We start from the raw sequence: 20,415 nt of genomic DNA, 5'->3' as shown, positions 1-20,415 counted from the left end.
ACTCGGGAGGCAGAGGCAAGCGGATCTCTGTGAGTTCGAGGCCAGACTGGTCTACAGAGTGAGTTCCAGGACAGCTTCCAAAACAATACAGAGAAACCCTGTCTCAAAAAAAAAAAAGCTTTTTGATTTACAAAAAAAAAAAAAAATGACTACCAGTGCCTAGGCTCATGATACATGATACCAACACATGATAGGGATGAATCATCCCCATTCTTTATCACATGACTTATATCCCCATTAGAGAGAATAAACTCAGATATAATTAACTCCCATACAGCTAATTGTAGAACATCCAAGGATGGTGACTTACTAGTGTCCTTCACAGTGTATAGTGCGTCTATAGTTCTGTTTCGGAATGAGCTAGGCAAATCAGACTTGAAAATGAAAACTTAGCAGCCATCATGTGCTAGTGGAGAAGATGGAAGCCCAACAGAACTCTGCTTGGTATTACTTACAATGGACACATTTATGAGCGTGAATATAACTTTACAGTGTTATACAGTATTCCTGAGGAGATGAAAAGGCTCCCCTTCCCAGATAGAAAAACACAGAGAGCCCCCCAAATCTAATCTGGTGAGCCAGTGAGTTTCACTGGTGTTTTTTTCAGGATCAGAAATGTCTTAAAGTCAAAAGCCCATCCCAGTATGGGTGACAAATAGCCCATGAAAACTGGAACCCTACACAGCCTTCAGGCAGCTGTGTGGGTTGGAGTGTCCTGTGCACTTAGCTCAGGTGGTCTAAGCTCCTCCCAGGCAGCTAGGATGACCTGTTTTTTCTGGTGGCTTGTCTGGTCTGACTCTCTTTGAGGCAGCTCATCTTGTCTTGAGAGTGACTCCCAACAGTCTTTGCTGCTCATATCAGCTTGCAGAGGGAGGAACCTAGTGAATGTGGTCAGTTTCATGGACTTCCAGAACGAGTTTGATTTTTTTCACTCCTTGAATTAAGGAGTTTCTCTGTGGGATGGTGGAAGTTTTAATTTTGGAGGGAACTGCTACACAACACCCTTCCTATTACCAGTCAGATATTTAAATAGCTCCTTTACTTTACAAAACTTAAATATAGGGGATGGTACTTGTAAGTTGTAGAGTCAGTGTCTTTGATGGTGCTTCAGGACATTCTGACTCAGCTTAGTTTATTGGGGTGGCTGTGGGATACCTCAATCCACTTCACTCTCTACCTCTTTGAAAAGAGGTTGAATACTTTTCTGTTGAATGCCTTTCTGTTTGAACGCAAGGAACAAACCCTCCCTGGGTGCCACCACAGTGAGGGTCATTCATTTATAGCCACCCATGGCTCTCACACAGACACAGACACAGGGCTCATGAGGACAGGTACATAGATGGTTTCACAGAGTAGGACAGCGTGTGGCTGAGGTGTTGGTAGGACACAGCACAGTGTACCATCCCTTCCCCTCAGCAAATAGCATTGGTTGATGTTCTTTTGTCCTTTATGGTCACTGGCATCCTGCCTTGCCATCTTCATTGTTAGCAGCTATTTTATCTTCACTGCTAAAAGTCCCTATTTTAGTTTTCAAAATTTGATTTCTATTTCACTTTAAGTAGTCAGGCATGTACATTACATAAAACTTAAAACTCCAGCAGTAATTTACAATATCATTGCTTGTGGTGAGTGAATTAAGTTAGAGCAGCTTGGGAAGAGTTTCTACTGAGATATTTATATATTTATCAGAGTCAAACATTGTGTGTGTGCTTATGTGTGTGTGCGTGCATGTATGTGTTAGTTTGTGTGTGTGCATGTGTGTGTGTGTCTGTGTGTGTCTGTGTATGTGTATGCGTGAATGTATGTGTATGTGTGTGAGTATACATGTGTGTGTGCTCATGTGTGTGCGTGCTATTGTGCATGTGTGTGCCTGTGTATGTGTGTGCATATGTGTCTGTGCATGTGTGTGCATGCATGTGTGTGTGCATGCAAGTATGTGTGTGTGTGTGTGTGTGTGTGTGTAGTTTCTCTCTTTTTTTTCTAGAGAGTGAGCTTTAACTCAAGAGCCCTTTTTATATCAACAAACAAATTTCTTCTTGAGAACCAATAGTTACTCAAATCTTGCAGTTGTCGGTGACTTCTTTTTAAGAAAAAGAAGTTTTAATTGATTTAATTCTCAAAGATGTTTATTTACTAGTAGGAAAGATTAATTGCTATTTAGTTAAATTCAGGTCAGAACATTTTAGCATTATCCATCTTAACAGTCCACACCAGCAGAAGCTGAGGATGCAGTCCATTCCTCCCTCTCTTTAAGCAATACTGTTTTATTTTATATGAGTACTGACTGTATTTACATCATATATGCCCTACCTCTCCTCCCTCCAATCCTTTGGTGCCCCTCCTCAAATTCTTTGCCTCATATCCTTTAACTATTATTGTTACACACAACCATGTGCACATGCATGCACACACACATATTCATGTAAATTTATAAACAGCCTTCTGGGTTCATTTAGTGTTTATGTCTGACTCCTTGGAATTCGATCATTTAGTAGGAGGCTTATCCCAAGAAAGGACTGATCCTCCTTCTCTCAGCAGTCATGAGTGACCTATAGCTCTTAATTTAGGGAAGAACCTATAAGATTTTTCCCCAACCATGTTGTCATGCCAACTGATAGCTGTCATTGTGCAGGTCCAGTTTAGGCAACCATATTGTTGAGATTTCATGGGTGCAACTTCCCTACTATAGATAAGACACTACAAGCAAGTGTCATTATACAAAATGGTGTAGCAAACATCCTAGTCATCTAGATTTTACAGTCTTTCTGCCTCCTCTTCTGTGATGTTTGCTAAGCTGCATACTAAGCTGTAGGCACAGGGATTATGTTGTAGATGAATCAGCAGAGGTTGGGCACCCAATGCTCTCTGCTAAGATGTAGGTGTAGGGATTATGTTGTAGGTATAAGGATTAAACTAACTTGCTCTCTGCTAAGATGTAGGCATAGGGATTATGCTGTAGATGAGGGCTGTAGATGAATCAGTTGAGGATGAGCACCGGTACTCAGTTGTTCTCTTCATGTTCATCAGCTGTTTCTTTCTGTAATCACCTCCATTTGCTTCAGAAAGAAGGCTCTTTGATGAGAGATAGGAGCCACATTTATCTTTGAGTATAAGGACATAGTTTTGCTTTAGGAGAAGTGGCAATAGTGGGTTCTCTTCTGGATCATCAGTCTCACCTAGCCATGTTGGCTAGGTTTAACCATGTCAAGCATGAATTCCCTCCTCTTGAGCAGGCCTTAAGTCCAATTAGACAGCTGCAGGTTACCCCCAGGATGTAAGTGCCACTACCACACCTGTGGGTAGATCTTGCTGTTATGTGGCTCATAGGTGCTACAGCTAGGCAGGACTATTGGTTGCTTTTCTCCTTTGGCAGCTTTAATAGCTCCTAACTGTACCCTGAGAGCTAATCTTTAAGAAACAGGCTTCCATGTTTGTCTAGTTTGATTCCTTCAAATCCTCTGTCCAAAGTGTGTGGTGTCTTCAGCAATAGCACCTTACTTTCAATTTTGAGGAGATAACCAAGGACCACAGCAACGGCCTGTATTGTTTTGGGAGTTCTTGAACTCCCCTGATGAACAACTTGAAAGGAGATTTATCTTGCTTGGTAGTAGAGTTCAGGGCACATAGTATGGCCTTGGGGGCAATATTATCACTCCAAGTGGTATTACTTCATTTAAACTATATGCATGCACATACACACACATAATTATAATAAACATAAGATAATGATACCCTATGGCTTTTCCAAAAACCTTTATGGTTATGGATCCCTATTTATTCTTTGAAATTTTCACATATGTATTCAGTGTATGTTGACCATATCCCTTGAACTATACCTGGGACTAATTAACCTATTTTCCTCCTGACTCCATGTCATCTTTTTTTAACCACTTAAAAATAATGATATTTTTATTATTATTACTATTATTGATAATCTCCTGAGTCAAGTTAGTGCTTACCAAATGTGCATGGACAATATTTTTGCCAGTAATAATAATGATGATAATGGTAGTCTCCTGAGTTCAGTTAGTGGAGCCTCGTCTCCAGAGAACACTGATTTCCCCCTCCCTCAGTGATCATCACCTGCCCATAACTCTTCATCTGGGGTGAAGGTCCTATGAGTCCCTCCCTAGCTGTGCTGCAATTCTGGCTGGCCTGAATTTGCGCAGTACTTGCTTACACTGCCTCTGGGGTGAGTCGGTGTGTCTGTCGGTGACCTCAGAAAGCAGCATTTCACAGCTCTCCTCTCCATCCTCCAGCTCTACAGTCCTTCCTGTTCACTCCTTCACTGTGACCCCTGAGCCTTGGGTGGAGAAAGCTTGATATGTGGCTGAGCATTCACAGTCACTGACTCTCGGCACTCTGATCAGTTATGAGTCCTTATTAACCCCTGACAAACAACTGCAGACAGACGCTTCTCTGACCAAGGTTGAGAGTGGCCCAAATCCAGCTTCCAAATGTGTTCTCAGTTAAACATCCTTTTTCCTATTTTGAATATATGCATGCATTACAGTGCTAGCTCACTCTCCTTCATATTTTATTATTGGATGTATCCTTTGACATTTTTATACACACACACTGCATTCTGATTGCTATCACCTGCCCCCATCAGCTCACTGTCCCCCCTGCAAGTCTCTTTGTCATATTCATCACCAAGTTTCTTTTTGTTTTTCTTTATCCTCTTCGAATCATAGTGGCAGTGTGATATTTGCTGGCCTGTCAGCTGTAGTTTTCCTGTTTGACAAAACCTGATCCCAGTCAGTTTTAGAAGCTTGCTAAGTCTGCATGGGCAGGGTGGGGGATCTTGGCTGTCCTGGGCCTGCCTTTGAGTGCTAGCCCGTAGGGTTTCGGTGGAACCTTACAAGCCCTAACCCTGTTTCTCAGCAATCCACATGACTTGGAAGCGATTCTGTTTCACTCTCATCGTAAGACTACATTGTGCATTCTTCCATTGCTCTCTGAATGTTTGTACTGTAAAAATTATTTTGAGAAGTTTGGATTTCTTGAACTGAGATAGGTGTCAGAGTAGGAAATTATAGTGAGTCATAAAAAGAATGTTGTTGGTCATGTTTCCCTGTCTTTGCGATACTGGCCATGTGGGAAAGACTGGCTTTGGTTGCTGTCTATGGTTTCCTTGCCTGGTGTTATATGGAAGATTTCTTTCTTACCAATCCAAAGCTGTTCTTTTCCCTCTTGTCATTTAGTTCATGCCCCCTATCCTTGAATCTTCATTAGCTAATTTTTTCAGAAGCAGCGAAGGGAGCAACTCAGAATGCTAAGGAGGAATACACAGAAGAGGCCCTAGTTGGCCTGATGCTAACGGTCTGGGATGAGTCTAAGCTCAGCAGGATCATCATGCTTTCTTTTTTAGCTTGTTAGCTGTCTAGAGCTTTGAAGACTGGAAAGGAGAGAAAGGAAGAGAAGGCCACTAGACTAGGAACGAGAATGGTGTGCAAAGGAAGATGGTCTCCAGGGGAAGTTACTCATCACCACAATCTGACAATCCCGGTTGAGAAATAGGCAGAGATGGGACCCTGGTAGGAAAGAGTAGTTGACAGGGTCTTCCACCATGATGTATAACAGGTAACTGACATGAGAAAGACACATGCACATGAGCAAGTCTGTTTATGTTACTGTAGGCATCTTACTCGCTTTCTCTCTCCTATCAATGTATGTAATCAAGAATCCTCGAACAGACCATGAAAGCTAGAACTCCTTTGCCAGAGTATTTAGCACCTTCTGGTTTTAGCTCTGAACATGTTATCTTAAAATTAAGGATTGTATTGCTTCATTTACTCTATTTATTGAATTTATATTGTTATTTATACCAGCTTCCAACCAGAGGACTATACAACCTCCTAGGGTAAGTTCAAGTTTATTAAATGAACTAAGAATGATTGTTTGATGGATTAAAATGAGGGATTGATAATTGGAGTATTGAACTGTTTTACTCTCTGCTTAATGTGACATCCAATTAAGACAATGCTGAAGCCTGAATGAGCCTTATTCTGTTGAAAGATTTACCTTGGGACATTTAAATACCTATGAGATAGGAGAAATGATCCCATAAGATTGTGCTTAGTTTATATATCCAGAATGGGAAGTGTCTGAGAAGGAATGTGGCTATCTCTTCCATTAGAAGGAAGCTGATTCCAGTATGTCTCTCTACATGTTGGGTTTGCTTGATGTGAATTTATAGAATGATAGTTTCAAGCATTACATTAAAGAAGAAAGTTTGTGATAAACTGACTTCATTTAAAAATATAGTTTCTAAAGTATATGTTGTTGAATGAAAAATCCGTTCCAAATAACAGCATCCTCATTTTATTAGCGCTTTTCTTTCCCAAAAGTATACTACAAGTCTCATTGTATCTGCCTGGCTTCATAAGTTCTTTGGGAAAATTCTAAGAAAAACAGCAAATTCAGGAGGAGATGTATGAGGCGGAGGGAAAAAACTCAAAACCACTGTATTGACTCACCACTGTGACAGGCCTGAGAGTTCTTACCTGGAATTAAGATCTGAGGGGACTGTATTGTAGTCAGCTTCCTTCCTGTAAATGACAACTGACAGATAATTTTGGCAGCCTCAAAGGACACACCCAAAGGGCATGCAGGGGCAGAGTATGCTAATATAGTTCAGCCTTTTATCCTGAAGAGACCGGTGTCATAGCTACGTTAGTCACAAGCAGCCAGCAATTTTCCTAGTGGCTCTTAGAGATAACCTGACCAATGGACCGTTAAATCCTAACAATTTCTTGCTGTTACTGAGTTCAATTTGCATGATGTGAAGATGATTTCGCTTCACTAACATCTCTTATTTAACTGTGTTTTCTATCTGTTACTGTAATTTGCATGTTTGTACATTAATACTTTCATGAGATTTCTTGAACTGAGAATGATGGCTGGAGTTGGAAATTTTGCACAGAAAAAAATACTAAGAGAATAATATGGTTATTATTAAACTATTAACTGGCCTAGGGAAGCCTTGTTTTTTTAGTTTTTGCTGTCTTATTTTGCTTTTAGACCATAGGAGTCTCTGCTTATAATACAGGTTCAATGATAGTGTAAGTTTTTAGCATAAAAGACAAAATAATGTATATTTTATGTAAATATATTTTAAATATTTTCCAGAAAGCTGTAGAGGAACCTCTTAACGGTATGTGATTATTATAAACTTAGTCTTGGTGACTTAGCAGATCATAATTTGAACTGATCCCCAGAGACATTAGAATGCCCACCTGTACCTTGGGGAAGAATCCAGTTTGGGAGTGTTGTTTGCTTGCTTTTTTGTTTGTGTGTTCTCTTGCCTTGATCTCTTGATTCTTTCTTGGTTATTCATCGGAAACTGGTAGTATTGCTTTTGTAATGTTCTCACTGTCCTACGCTGTAGTAGTTGCTTACTTTAACGAAGTGACATTTGGATAAGGGGACCATTGACCTCATTATACTGGACAAATTGAAGTGTCACACCCACAGTGGAGAAAAATCTCAGTGGCTCCCAATTTCTAATTTGTTAATTTTAAAAAAATACAGGTTGCCACCATGGAGTGATACCAAAATGTTTCACTTACTTTCTATGTAAATCTAGATCTGTATTCCCCAGTAAGTCTGTTTGCTTTTGTGGATGGTGTGGGTGTGAAGCCTGGAAATGCATCCCAATGAATGATAGCCTCCAATGAGTCTAGCTGTCTAGTTGAGGAATAGTTGGCTTTGTGTTGTTGCATATTTGTTTATTTTGAGATTTCTAACTGTGAAGTCATGCTAACTTGCCTTCTTACTAATTGCCTGCTTGTTACTAATCCTTAGCATTTAAAGAATCAAAAGGAATGATGAATGATGGTAAGTATAAAATTCACCTGTCGCTGCACACTGATTGATGCATGAACATTAAAAAGAAAGCAAAGAGCTTCTTGAAATTACAACTTTTTACAAAATAAAAGGGACACTGATAATCGTGAATGTCCACATTTCTTGAAGTTTAAAGCGGATCTAGTTTGATATTGTTTTCTTTCTTTTACCTACCATGGTCTCATTTTTCTGTAGGTGGGTTAGAACAAAAACTTGCTGGCTCTCACCTATAGGAACTCCTGGTTCCTCAGCTGAGCAGTTGCTGCCTTTGATAAATATGTTTCAAGTCATGCACCTGTTTATTTAACCTTTAAAATGCTTTTATGGGGTGTGCAGATACTCTGGCATAAGTTTGTCTTACCTTGACAGAGTTTCTTTTATACTCATGATATATGATTTTGTTACCTGTGAAACTGGGGGTGATATATTCACTTTTCCAAGCAGGAACTTAACTCCAACCTTGTGGGAAAGGATTAAAGAGAGAGAGACTTCCTTACTACCCCCAGCCTTTCCCTCTTTTCTGAACACCAACTCAGTAGCAACATGTGTTTCTGAATATGCCCAACATATGTACTTGATAATTCTAACCCAAGAAGTCTGTGATCCTTCAACCTAATGTATATACTTTTTTAACCTTAATATACTATGATTCTCTAGCTCCATTGGCATTTAGTAACTACATTTGTATTTTTATCCTGTTTTCAAAAATGTCTTCACACAAATAGTACTTGAAACCATTCCTTGCTTCATATTTTGCTGTTGTAAAGTCTGTAGCCTGCCGGTCACTTCCATAACAAAGAACTTCAGGTAACACAGGAGGCCATCTTCCCCAGAGCACAATTAGCTTCTACATAAGATTAAAAACACTTTGATCATGCATTGGGTGAGCTAAATTTAAAACAATGCGAGTGTTTAACGGGAAGTTCAGAATGGTCCCATAGTTACAAGCTTTTGTCAAAGTTCTTAAATGTGTGTTTTGCTGCACAAACCACTACTACCTAAAAATAGTGTTTTTAATGGGAATAAGTATAAAGAATGCCAGGATTCCTGGCATGGTTTTATCATGTTTGCCCTCTGTGCCTTGTTTTCAAATATTCAGTTCTTTCTTTTTCCCACCATGCTGTCATTTTTCTGTAAGTGGTTTTAAAAAAAACATAAACTTTTCTCCATTTGCAGAAAACCATTGTAAAAACCTTCAGTGCCTCTTTGTTAATCATCTTTAAAATGTGACTTTTTAAGTCACCGTCTCAGGAGATAGCATAGAGAACTATTGTTTTGATTTTTTTTTACTTGTTTATGTAGCACATGAAGTCTGTGATGACCTTGGGAACATCCTGAGTTTTGGCCACATTTAGCTAATCACAATTTGTTTTTTAAGTATCTGTTGAGGAGCTCTGTCTTCTAACATCCACTCAGAACTCAAGGTGTGCCTTGTCACACTGAATGAGGTTCAGGGTGCCATCTGCTTCACCTACACCAGATCACGTCTGTTTCACTTATATTAACTGAATGGTGTAAATCTAAAGTGAATGTGATAGATCAATAACTTCTGCTTTGAAAAGTCAACACCTCTTGCCTTTTGTTGAGTTAACCTAGCAAACCAAGATTATCAGTCTGTGTTGATTTTATTTCCATTTGTCATTGGCATTTTACTTAGCAAAGCAAAAAGCCTGGTGATTTGCCTGATTTCTCTCTGTGACCTTTACAGATGTGTTCCCATTATTTTTGATATAATATATCTGGACCAGTTTCAAGTTTAGAAACAGGTCATGTCTTAATACATAGGAAGTAGACATCAGGAGTGATGAAATGCCAACATTTCTATTTTCCAGAATAAGTGAGGGAAGTGATGGACTATACCTGGAGAGTCAGAAGTAAAGGAATACATTCGTGTTTAAGCGCCATGGCCTTGCTGACTCAGCTGGGAAGAAGAAAATAAACAAACAACAGTAACTGACTTTCATCTATGAAAGAACATGTCATTGACCCATAGATGATTATTACAGTTAAGTTTATATTCAAAGCAGCTGTGATTTACTTAATAAAAGAATTATGATTGTGTTGTGTAACCAATTGAAATCCATTTTTTCTATTGTTTCTACTCAACTAGGGGCAAAAGTATCAGAGGCAACTTCCAAGAATGATGCTTGCTAGATCCTTGAGTCTCTGGACACTGGGTTTAAATCAGTTCTGGATGAGAATTGCCTAGCATTAACCTGATGGCTATCCAGAGATCCCTATGAAAAACAATGGTATCCAGCAAGCCTTAGTAAACTCAGGTTCCCAGCAGCTTTGTCACTTATGCTGCTAGCTGAATAATGTGACTGCCACTGCCAGGTCATAGGAATAGAGACTGAAGTAGACAGATGAATCTGGCAGACAAATCCTGTATGCTCCCTATGTGTGCTATGATATTGATGGCACTAGTGTCTTCATTCTTGGGGGTTGTCTCCATTTACACCCCTCCCTTTGACATAAAGTGCACCCCGATTTTGAATATTTTTTATAGATGTGTTTTTCTTTCTTTTGCACCCTGTCCTGTCCTGCTACTTGCGTTTGAGGTACAAGATAGAGTACCTTTTCTCCTCTTCAAACATGGGCCTGTGACACGGTAGTGTCAGTTGCAGAAAGGAGCCAGACTTATTCTCCAAGCACTGTGCTCATTCATACTCTCCAGCAAAAAAAAAAAAAATGCTATGGTTGTAACATATGTATTCCAGACCTCTGGTTTGAAGGTAAAATCTAAGGTGTTTCTTCCCATGTTTTCTGATTGGAGGCATGACAAAGCAAGACTGAAATCTGATCTATGCGTCTCCTGCATGGCAACATGTGTCTCCATCAGGCCCTAGCAAGGCCAGCGGAGGAGGTTTTACGCCTGTTGTCTCTTTGTTGCATGATGAACACTCATCACCTTCCTCCTGTATCCTGCCTCCTACCTCCTCCTCTTTCCCTAAGTTTGAAAAGTAAAACAAAGCCACCCCATTCCCTACCTGATTAGCAGAAAATCAACGTCCTGACAGTTGTGATCGCATGGAGTACTTTTAGATTATTAGCACTTGTTTTTACCTCGTTTGTGGGCGTGTTTGTATGTGCACATGTATAAGGTAGGCACATGCATCTTCTGTACCCACAAAAGTGAGGCATCAACAGAAGAGCAAATGCTGACTTTGTGCTTTTAGTAAATACATTTACAAACAAAGGTCCTTATTGGGTGGAATTATATTTGATGCAAATATTTGATCAGTTTAAAACTAGGTAATGTGCCAAGCTTTTTTGACTGCTCACCAGTGCCCTCTTTAAAAAAAAAAATAATACCAGTAATGTTTCCTGTTTGTGTAACAAGGCATTTGTATTTGTGTTTGCATTACTAATGATTATTTCTTCTTAGTCCGCTGAATGTTTCCATGTGCCTCTTGTATGCCAAATTTATTGTCATCTTTCATGTGGGGACCAAGTGGTTTGTTCATGGCAAACCTAAACTTATGACCTGCTGAGGCCTCTCAGAAAACTGACCACAGTAGCAAGATAGTGCTTCTAAAGAAAAGTATGTTTCCTCCCTGATTTTGTAGTTGTTCAAAATATTTGTGTATAAAGAGGGAGTTGAATGCCTTTATACAAACCCGATGGCTCCTGATGCTTTCCTTTCTTCTGAAAATATTTAGACTTTGCTCATATTGTTGGTTACTTTGAAATCAGTTTTGATGAAGAGAGCAAAAAGCAGACGGACTTGGAACAGATCCAAAATTTCCTATTCTCTGTTAAGAGAGTCAGGTGTGAAAATCTTTATAGTCAATTTTTTTTATGAACTAAAGTTGTACCTTTTAATATGTAGTCAATGCCCCTCTGCTCGGGGTTCAGTCTTGGGTCTTAACCAGCTGTCATGTTCGCTTTGCTGCCTGCCATTTGAGGCATTGAGTGCCCTAGACCGTGCCGCTGGCGATAGCTAAGGAAACACAGGATGAATTCGACTCTTGTCCTTACTTATCAACTTCTCTGTATAAAGGACCGCAGCAGCAAAGAGTCCTCCTGCCTGGGCATTATTGGGCCAGTTCACCCTCTTTAAATCAAACCTGCAATGACTCCCAGTTCTCATCCTAGCAGATTTAAATTGCTAACAATATTGTGGGCTGCATGCATCTGTTTTGCCCCACAATGTGTTTTTTCTCTCTGATCCCAATTTCTGCTGTCATTTTCCTCTATTCGGTTTTTATTTATTATCTGCTGTCCATTTATACAATAGTATGGAGTGATGCCGTCTGTCATTTTCAGCAACGGTTTTTCCAGCCTTTATGGCTGAGTCCCATTTTTCTTCTCTTTCAAATCGCTGTGCTTCAGCCCTTACCCGTCACTGACTGTACTTTGCAGCCTGTCCCCATCTGTCTGGGGGCCTCTTTCATCTCTTTTACCCTTCCTGGTGCTTCATGTATCTCTGCTTAGCTCTGTTGGGTTTGGTTTTTTTTTTTTTTCTTCTCACTGGACTTTAAAAATTCCTTCCACAACAAAAGTGTGGCTTCCCTTTCTGCTTTTCCTTCTGCAGTGTTCTGCATACATTAGTAGACACTCAGTACAGAAGTTCGATGGTAAGAGTTGCCTGCACTTAGATTTCTCTTTTTAATAGGGTGAGCTAAAGTTTTTCTTTTTTCTCTTTCTCTCTTCCTTTTTTTGACAAGTTTCACATGTTTTGAAAATTGTAAGAGGTGAAGGAGGATTCACCTGAAAATTCCAAGTCTGATCTGTTGAAATCATTGAGAATACCAGACTAAAAGTCATGGGGCTGTATCATACATAATAGGCTGTCTTTCAGGATGTTGTAGTCAATATAGTGGCCAAATTGTGTTTGAGTTAATAAAACTGGAAAAGTGATACATTCACTCTGCTATTATTTAAGAGTTCAGCTGTGTATCATTGTCTAGGTTTATCTTGTCTTTCAGTGGGTATTCAAAAATGGCCACCAGAGGACGTGTGTAAATACAGGCGCCTGTTTGCCTGGTGTTGGGAACTAGAGAAAAAAAAAAGTTTGGCAATTCGTTGTCCTTTTTCTGTATTTAACTGAGGGTTTATTTAGAGATGAAAGTTACTCGCCACACTGACTGGTGGTCTTGTTAAGTCATCTTCTGTGGCCAAAAGGGATGACCCAAGTTAACTTTAAAGAGATGAGCGGTACCCAGGAAATTGTCCTGCCTATGACTTTGATCGCCCTCCATTATGACCGTTTAATAGTGAGTTTTCCATGTGTCTAGTATTTGGAGGAAAAGAAAGGGCGTTTTTAGTAAGCCTCTGTATAAGATGGTGTCAGTGGAGTCTTCAGGGTGTTGTCATGATGGATGACAGAGGAGAACATTTTTTATTTTATTAAACAGAGCATTAGTTACAGAAAGCCATTGTTGAGAATTAGTTCCCACATCATATAAATATCCATTAACAATTCTAAATTGTAAGAGGACTCCGGTGTTGCTATGTGTAAGGTACTCTCCTGGGGGCCTTTCTACATAGCAATTAAAGGTGTGATATTTGTCAGTAGCCATTTTTTGCAGTAATTTAAAGACCAAAGTTGTTTTACAGCCGTGCTACCCTTAAAGGTTTTTTTTTTTATGTATTAAATCAATTTATCACTGTTTGAAGCTTTGAATACCTGCAATCTTTGCCAAGATACTTTTTTATTTAAAAAAATAACTGTGTAAATATTACCCTGTAATATTATATATACTTAATAAAACATTTTAAGCTATTTTGTTGGGCTATTTATATTGCTGCGATAGCAGACCACAAACACATTTCTGAAATTTTTTGTTTTAGTACATTTTTCTAGTTCTAAAAATTCTATGTAATAGAAAGGATGATTTTTAAAAAGAATTTTTTACTTAATAGTTTAAATATAATCAATACAGGAATCTTCGGAGTTTTAATTAGAAATTTGAAATAGATGTAATATGTGTCATGGGTGTAAACATCATGGGAAAACAAGGTCCTGGGTTCTAATCCTGACAGTACTACTTCCTAGCTAAAGACCCCAGGAGAGCACTTGACCTTTACCTCTGAAGGGTAAGACTAGCTCCTGCCCAAACTGAAATGTATGGTTTTCCATTTTAAGTTTTCCTCCGTTAAGGTATTTTGATTGCAATTAAAGAAAACCCAAATCTAAGTGGGAAGTGCAGGTCTTTTGGCCAGTGTAACCTGAAAATTCAGCTATTGCAGCTGGAGTATGGACCTCTGAACTAGTCAAGGGGTTGGGATCCTCTCAATGGACTCTTAATGGACTCTGCCTTCCCAGTTCCATGTGAGACTAAAGGTCCCAACAGCCAGTTGAAAAAGAACATACATATCAGCTGCGTGTCTTTTGCTATGATGAAATAGCTTAACTAACTCAATTGAAGGATGAGAGGGTTGATTTTGACTCACGGTTCAAGGTTTACAGTCCACCAATGTGGGGAAGTCGTGGCATCAAGATTTTGAGGAAGCTGGCATATTGCATCTGTAGTCAGGGAGCAGAGGTTGGGATGACTGCTATTGCACAGCTTCCTTTCTCCTTATTCTTCACCCAGCAGTTAGGACGGGTCTTTCCATCCCCACCTAATCTAGATAACCCCTCACAGAACGGGCACACCCAGAGTCTTATCTACTGGGTGCTGTGAGATCCTGCAAACCGGTGGTGTTAACTGTCACAGTGTACCTGTCTCTAAGCCTCTGAGGCCAAGCATCTCTTACTCTGTTTTGGCCAGAAACATGTCCACACCCAGCCTGGAACAGAGATTGTGGGCTGTCTCCATGGTGCATTAGCCCAGCTGGGAGTTGGAGAACAGAGGATAAATTCTCTTGAAGCAGAACTCGGTAGTTACCAGACAATTGAAGTCATTAGATTTGAGGCACAGGTTCCCAGTCAGTGCCACATCCCTTCAGGTCCTTCTTACGAGTCTACATTACATGTGTGATTGTCGACCATTTAAATGGAAAATAATATTTGGCAGCAAAGTACCATCTTGTTCCCTACATCATAGGCAATTTAATTTCTATGCACTTAGGAGGACTTTCTCATTCTCAGCAGGAGTAACTAATGGAATTCAGAAAGCATTTAATGGCCTGCCTCCTGCACTGAAGGCTGCTCTGTGAAGCCCAGAACTGTACTCAACCTGATTAGAACTCCCACTGACGTGTAGGCTTCAAGTGCAACTGGGCTTCACTTTTGCCTGGCACCTTTCCACCCAAGGCCTCAGGTTTGACAACTTTACAAAACAGTGGATTAGGGTAATATCTGAGGTGGCCCACTTGGCGGTATTTGCCTTGTGGAAACTCACATGGCAGGCTCTTTGTAAGAATCAGGTTCAGGTACTCACCTCCTACATCAGAGGGAAATGAAGTGTTGAACCCCGAGACACAGAAAACTGGGCTGCTTATTTAATGTTGAAGACAGCACTTGAGGCCACGTAGAACTCTAGTTGTTAATCAGTTGTGTACAGTTGATGAGAGGGCAACCGCCCTTCATCTCCATAGCAGCCAGGTATAGGGAACCAGATATCTTTACCCAATTTGGGTGATAGTAAACATTTCTCAAATTAATATTCTGAAAATCTGAAGGCTGAAGTGTGGTGTCAGTCTTGGTGACAACATGCTAGTTTTGCAGGTTTTGTGATACATGCACTTGTTCTCTGTGGATAGGTGGTGAACACTAGCATTATAATAGACTTTCTGAGAGCCTATACTTAAAACAAGCTTATTGCGCCATAGACCCATCATCCAAACACCCCCAACACACATTGTTCTTTGATATAGACTCTCATCATCAAACTTGATGTGTAGACGAGGCTGACCTCAACCCTCATGATCTTCCTGCTTCAGCCTCTCGTGTGCTAGCATTGAGTACCCACACCCAGCTAATTACTATAGATTGCTTTCTTGTTGTCATAGGTACCTGAGAAATCCCTTCAGGTTGACAGGACAACCTAGATGCTATTAGGCTTTCTCAGTAAAGGCTAAGAGAACTCAGCCTTTGCAAAGAGCTTTGACCTCTAATGCCTCTTTGCAGGAATAGCTGCTGATCACTTAGGTGAGAGTCCTGTGTGGAACCCCACGTACTAGACAACCCTTTCTAGGAAGGCTTCTCATGCTCTCCTGGGAGTTCCACCCCCAGCTCAACGGGTTGTTTTCAGAAGGTGATGTTCGTAAGTCTTCCATTTGCAAGTTAGCAGAGGCGTGTGTCTGATTACCTCAAGAAACCTTTTTTCACTCCAGTGTTATATCCTGCTCATCTCACAGTTGGATGGGCTGGATACGTGTGTGATTATCATGGATTCAGTAAAGCCAATGTCTTTCATCACATGCCTATTGATGGAAGTGGTTCCAGTAGCAACTATTGCTTAATGTCACAGAACAGATAGATTATCCTGGATCAGGCTGCAGATACCAATCTAGTATACTTCTCGCCTGTGATGTACAAGATCCAACGTTTAATTTAATAGCCTCCTGGATCCTAAGTAAGAAGATATTTGAAGCATCCAAAAATAACAGTTTTGCATATCTTTACATTTCTGCTCAAAGAAAGCTGTCCAACAAACTGTAGAAGTTTTATACTTTAAGCCCATTGACTATGGGCATTTAATTGCCCAAAAGAATTGAGCTTTAAAATTGTACAATTTTTTCCATGTACACGTTTTTTAAATCTAGATGTAGTAAAAATTGAATATTCTTGTATTTGTGTGCCTTGGAAAAATTTTAAGTATGTCTTTGCATTCTTCAAGAGAAACATCTGACTAAAGGATTTGACTGGAATAGTTGACCACACTCCATCCTTGAGCTTCTGGATACAGTTCTTTTGCTTCATTGTGTGGATAGACTAGTGTCTTCGTTAGGGTTACTATTGCTGTGATGAAAACACAGTGACCAAAGCAACTTGGAAAGGAAAGCATTTATTCAGCTCAGCATCCATATCACAGTTCATCATCAAAGGAAGTCCAGATGGGAACCCAGAGGCAGCAGCTCTCACAGAGGCCATGGAGGAGTGCTGCTTACTGTGTTGCTCCCCATGACTTGCTCAGCCTGCTTTCTTTTTTTCTTTTTCTTTTCTTTTTTTTCTTTGTGTGTGTGTGTGTGTGTGTGTGTGTGTGTGTGTGTGTGTGTGTGTGTGTGTGTGTTTAAAGACCGAGTTTCTCTGTGTAACAGCCCTCACTGTCCTGGAACTAGCTTTGTAGACCAGGCTGGCCTTGAACTCCCAGAGATCCACCTGCTTCTGCTTCCCAAGTGCTGGGCCCAAAGGCATGTGCCACCATTGCCCAGCAAGATTCCAGGACCACCAGCCCAGGGATGACCTCATACAAAATGGGTTGGCCCCTCCCCCATCGATCACTAATTAAGAAAATGTTTTACAGCCTGTCAGTGGTGATACACACCTTTAATCCCAGCACCCAGGAGGCAGAGACAGTCAAATCTCAGTGAGTTCGAGGTCAGGCTGGTCTACAAAGCAAGGTCCAGGACAGCCAGGACTGTTACACAGAGAAACCCTATCTAGAAAAACAAAAACAAAGGCTAAAGGAAGGGAGGGAGGGAGAGAAGGAGGAAGGAAGGAAGGAAGGAAGGAAGGAAGGAAGGAAGGAAGGAAGGAAGGAAGGAAGGAAGGAAGGAAAGGCCTTATGGTTGCATCTTACGAATGCATTTTCTCAATTGAAGTTTCCTGCTTTCCAGTGACTCTAGCTTGTGTCAAACTGACATAAAACTAGCCAGCACAACTGGATTCAGTAGCAAGACCAGAAAAAGCAACCGGGGTTCTCATAAGCACCCAGTCCTGCTAAGAAGGACTTAGAACAGAGTCTTCCTCAGCTGGTGAGACTCCAAGGAGGCTACTCACCACTCATCTGCCTTCATGTGTCTTAATGAGCCCCATGTCGCCACTCATGGTTTCCTCATGTGACTCCCTCTTGTTCCTCAAAGGACAGGGACTTGACTTCCCATCATCATAGCCTCAAGGGCAATGGATAGGTGGGTATGGAGAGAACAGCAGGGTGCCAGACCCCTGTGCACAGCCTTCTCCAGCTGTGATCCATGCTACTGAGAGGCAGAGGTTGATAGATTAATTTGTAACAAACAGTTGTTTTTCATGTTTCCCCTGAGAGACAAAGCCACCACAGTTTCACTAGGTATAGAAAACAAATTTGTTTTGTAATGAAATGAGGACAAGATTCCTGAATTCACACTTTCTAGGACCATAGATGCTGTGTAGATCAATCGGCCCTGTTCCTCCTGGGCATTTTAATTCTTCCAGCTGGAAATTAAAAAGAAGGGATGGTCTCTCTAGGCAAAAAGGGAGAGAGCAGCATGTGTTTTTCAAAAGACTCAGTAAGATAACAAATTTTTTAAAAGCTATTGCTGGGTATAACTTACTGATAATTTCAAAGGCCCTTTTTTTAAATGAAATCTTTGTAAGCAATAGTAAGGAAATGTAGAACTCCCTGTGGTGATATTTAGAGTTCTGTCAGGGACTTAAATCTAATTATTAGCCTGGAAGTAAAGAAGAGAAAGACCTGGCTGAGTGTCAAATGGAAAGCAGTAATAGCCATGGTGGTGCCCAGAAGCCTAGTTATCAGTACCATAAAGGATGCTTCATCACATGCGTTGTTGCCCTTGGAAGAAGGCCATGGTGGCTTCAGTGTCTCCTGATAATAGTCACTTTGTCTGTGGAAGAGGGATGCTTCCTATGTTCCCATCCCCTGAGCATCTCATGGGAGTCCTTGCTACGTGGGTGTGACATGCACACAGAGAGGGGTCCAGGGCCCTGTCCCTCCCTGGCTGTGTCACATAACACAGTTATCTTCTCTGTGCCTCTCCATTCTGCAAATGAAGATTAATTATGAGGTTCAGTGAGAAGCAGTGTGGTTGACACACCACCAGTCTCCATGTAAACACACCCAGTAAGTGGAAGCAGTTTCTCTTTTTCCTCTTCCTATTCATCTGCCATGGCCGAATCTAGCAATGAACATGCATACATTGAAGTCTGCATTGCTCTTCGATATTATTACCAAAGAACCAAAAAGAACGTGAAGTGACTGACAGAATAAACAACCATGGTGGCTTAACTTAAACACCAGTCCCAGCCACAATACTCTGGTTAGTGAAAGCAGAAGGCAGGAAGTAACATTAGGCAGCAGATAATTCTTATTATACTTGAACAAGGAACCCAGAAGAGGGGCCCAATCCTGTAGCACAGGGAGGGTACTTGGGGTTCCACTCCCGCCAGCAGTACTCAACCTAATTTATTCCTTCACGGCAGTGACTGATTCTCAAGACTTCTGAAAAATATGTTAAGAGCAGATCCTCCAATCATGCTAGACAGAGTGTGATTAAGAACACGGAGCTGTCTTAGCCTAATAACCAGCAGAAACCAAATCAAAGTGCATGGGAGTGGGACTACATGTTGAAGAAATTGAAGCCTCATTATACTACTTCACAAATGGAAGCATTTATGGCTGCAAGTTTTGCTGAGGCTCAAGTTACACAGAAATCAGCCTATTCCCTTCTCCAAAAATGACTGATGTCTTTGCCCCATCCTTCTCTCCGGTGCCTTGGGAAGCAAGGAAAGGCAGCTGGTGAGATGCCTTGAACTGGAAGTGGTGTCTTTACTTTTCCTCTGTCCACTTATGAGGGCAGGAACGGTACCCAGTTCACATAGGACTAAAGTGTCATGTAGGTCAAGCAGTCAAATCCTTGGAGCACAGCATTGGAACTTGTTTTAGAAGCATGCCTGACACATAGGCCCACATTCCGTGTGCAACATGGTTTTCTGGTAAGAACTCAAGGCATGCAGTACTATGTACTGCCCTTTGAGAGGAGGCTGAACTGACCTATGTCAGTGTTTAGCCCCTGGCTCCCATTTTGGAAAGGCTCGTAGGAAGAGTCTGTAACTCATGACACACTAAAAGATGCTTCATGGGATTTTTTGTTTTGTTTTTTGTGTGTTTTGTGTTTTGCTTGATATTTGCAAATGCAGTCACACTCCTAGGGTCTTTCCTCACTGTCCCTGAAGAGCAAAAAGTGTTGCAAAGACTCAGTCAGAGAACCAGGATCATGTCAAAGGGGGACCCTTGTGCCCTGACATACTAAGTGAAGGGAGTGTTACACACACTTCTCTTTCATGTCTTCCTCCAAACTTATCACTCATTCCTTTCCTCCCAGAAATAGAAGTAGGCTGTGATTCATGGCTTCACCAGTGAATTCACCGTGAGAGGGATGAGCCATCCCCAAAGCATTTGTTCCACAGTGGAATTAAAAGCAGAACCATCTAGATAAACACAGAACAACTAACTGCATTCAAGCAAAATTAGCAAGCATGTTCTACAGGAAGATAGAAGTCAACAGCATTAATGAAAATTAAGCAATATCTCACTGGAATTAGTAAATAAATGTCTATCTATATGCATAATTAAAAGTGAGTCTGAATTATGTTATACTCCTTACTGAGCTGCTTAAAATCAAGAGAGTCTAATGTTAGAAAAAAACAACTCAGGACATCTTCTGCATTTAATCAAGAATTCTGCATCTCAGGCTCTCAAGATGGGTGGTGGTGTGGCTGGAATCTCCTCCCTC

The 20,415-nt window shown here is 40.7% G+C and overlaps 1 protein-coding gene across 5 annotated transcripts in view; it reads left to right on the top strand.

Moving 5' to 3' along the window:
• LOC101836211 (leukocyte surface antigen CD47) overlaps positions 1-12,711 on the top strand; it is a 60,382-nt gene extending 47,671 nt beyond the window's left edge. For 2 of the 5 annotated variants that reach the window (XM_013116876.3, XM_013116878.3), the window contains 4 exons: positions 5,832-5,863; positions 7,132-7,156; positions 7,807-7,839; positions 9,681-12,711. In XM_013116876.3, coding sequence (XP_012972330.1) covers positions 5,832-5,863; positions 7,132-7,156; positions 7,807-7,839; positions 9,681-9,685 — 95 coding nt within the window. In that variant the 3' untranslated portion in view covers positions 9,686-12,711. The remainder of the gene's footprint in view (positions 1-5,831; positions 5,864-7,131; positions 7,157-7,806; positions 7,840-9,680) is intronic. The other 3 variants (XM_013116874.3, XM_013116875.3, XM_013116877.3) reach the window with 3 other exon arrangements.
• Positions 12,712-20,415: the final 7,704 nt, after the last annotated feature.

Source organism: Mesocricetus auratus, unplaced genomic scaffold (assembly GCF_017639785.1).
Source record: "Mesocricetus auratus isolate SY011 unplaced genomic scaffold, BCM_Maur_2.0 Super-Scaffold_100008, whole genome shotgun sequence".
Taxonomy (NCBI): domain Eukaryota; kingdom Metazoa; phylum Chordata; class Mammalia; order Rodentia; family Cricetidae; genus Mesocricetus; species Mesocricetus auratus.
This window is presented reverse-complemented; position numbering and strand designations above follow the sequence as displayed.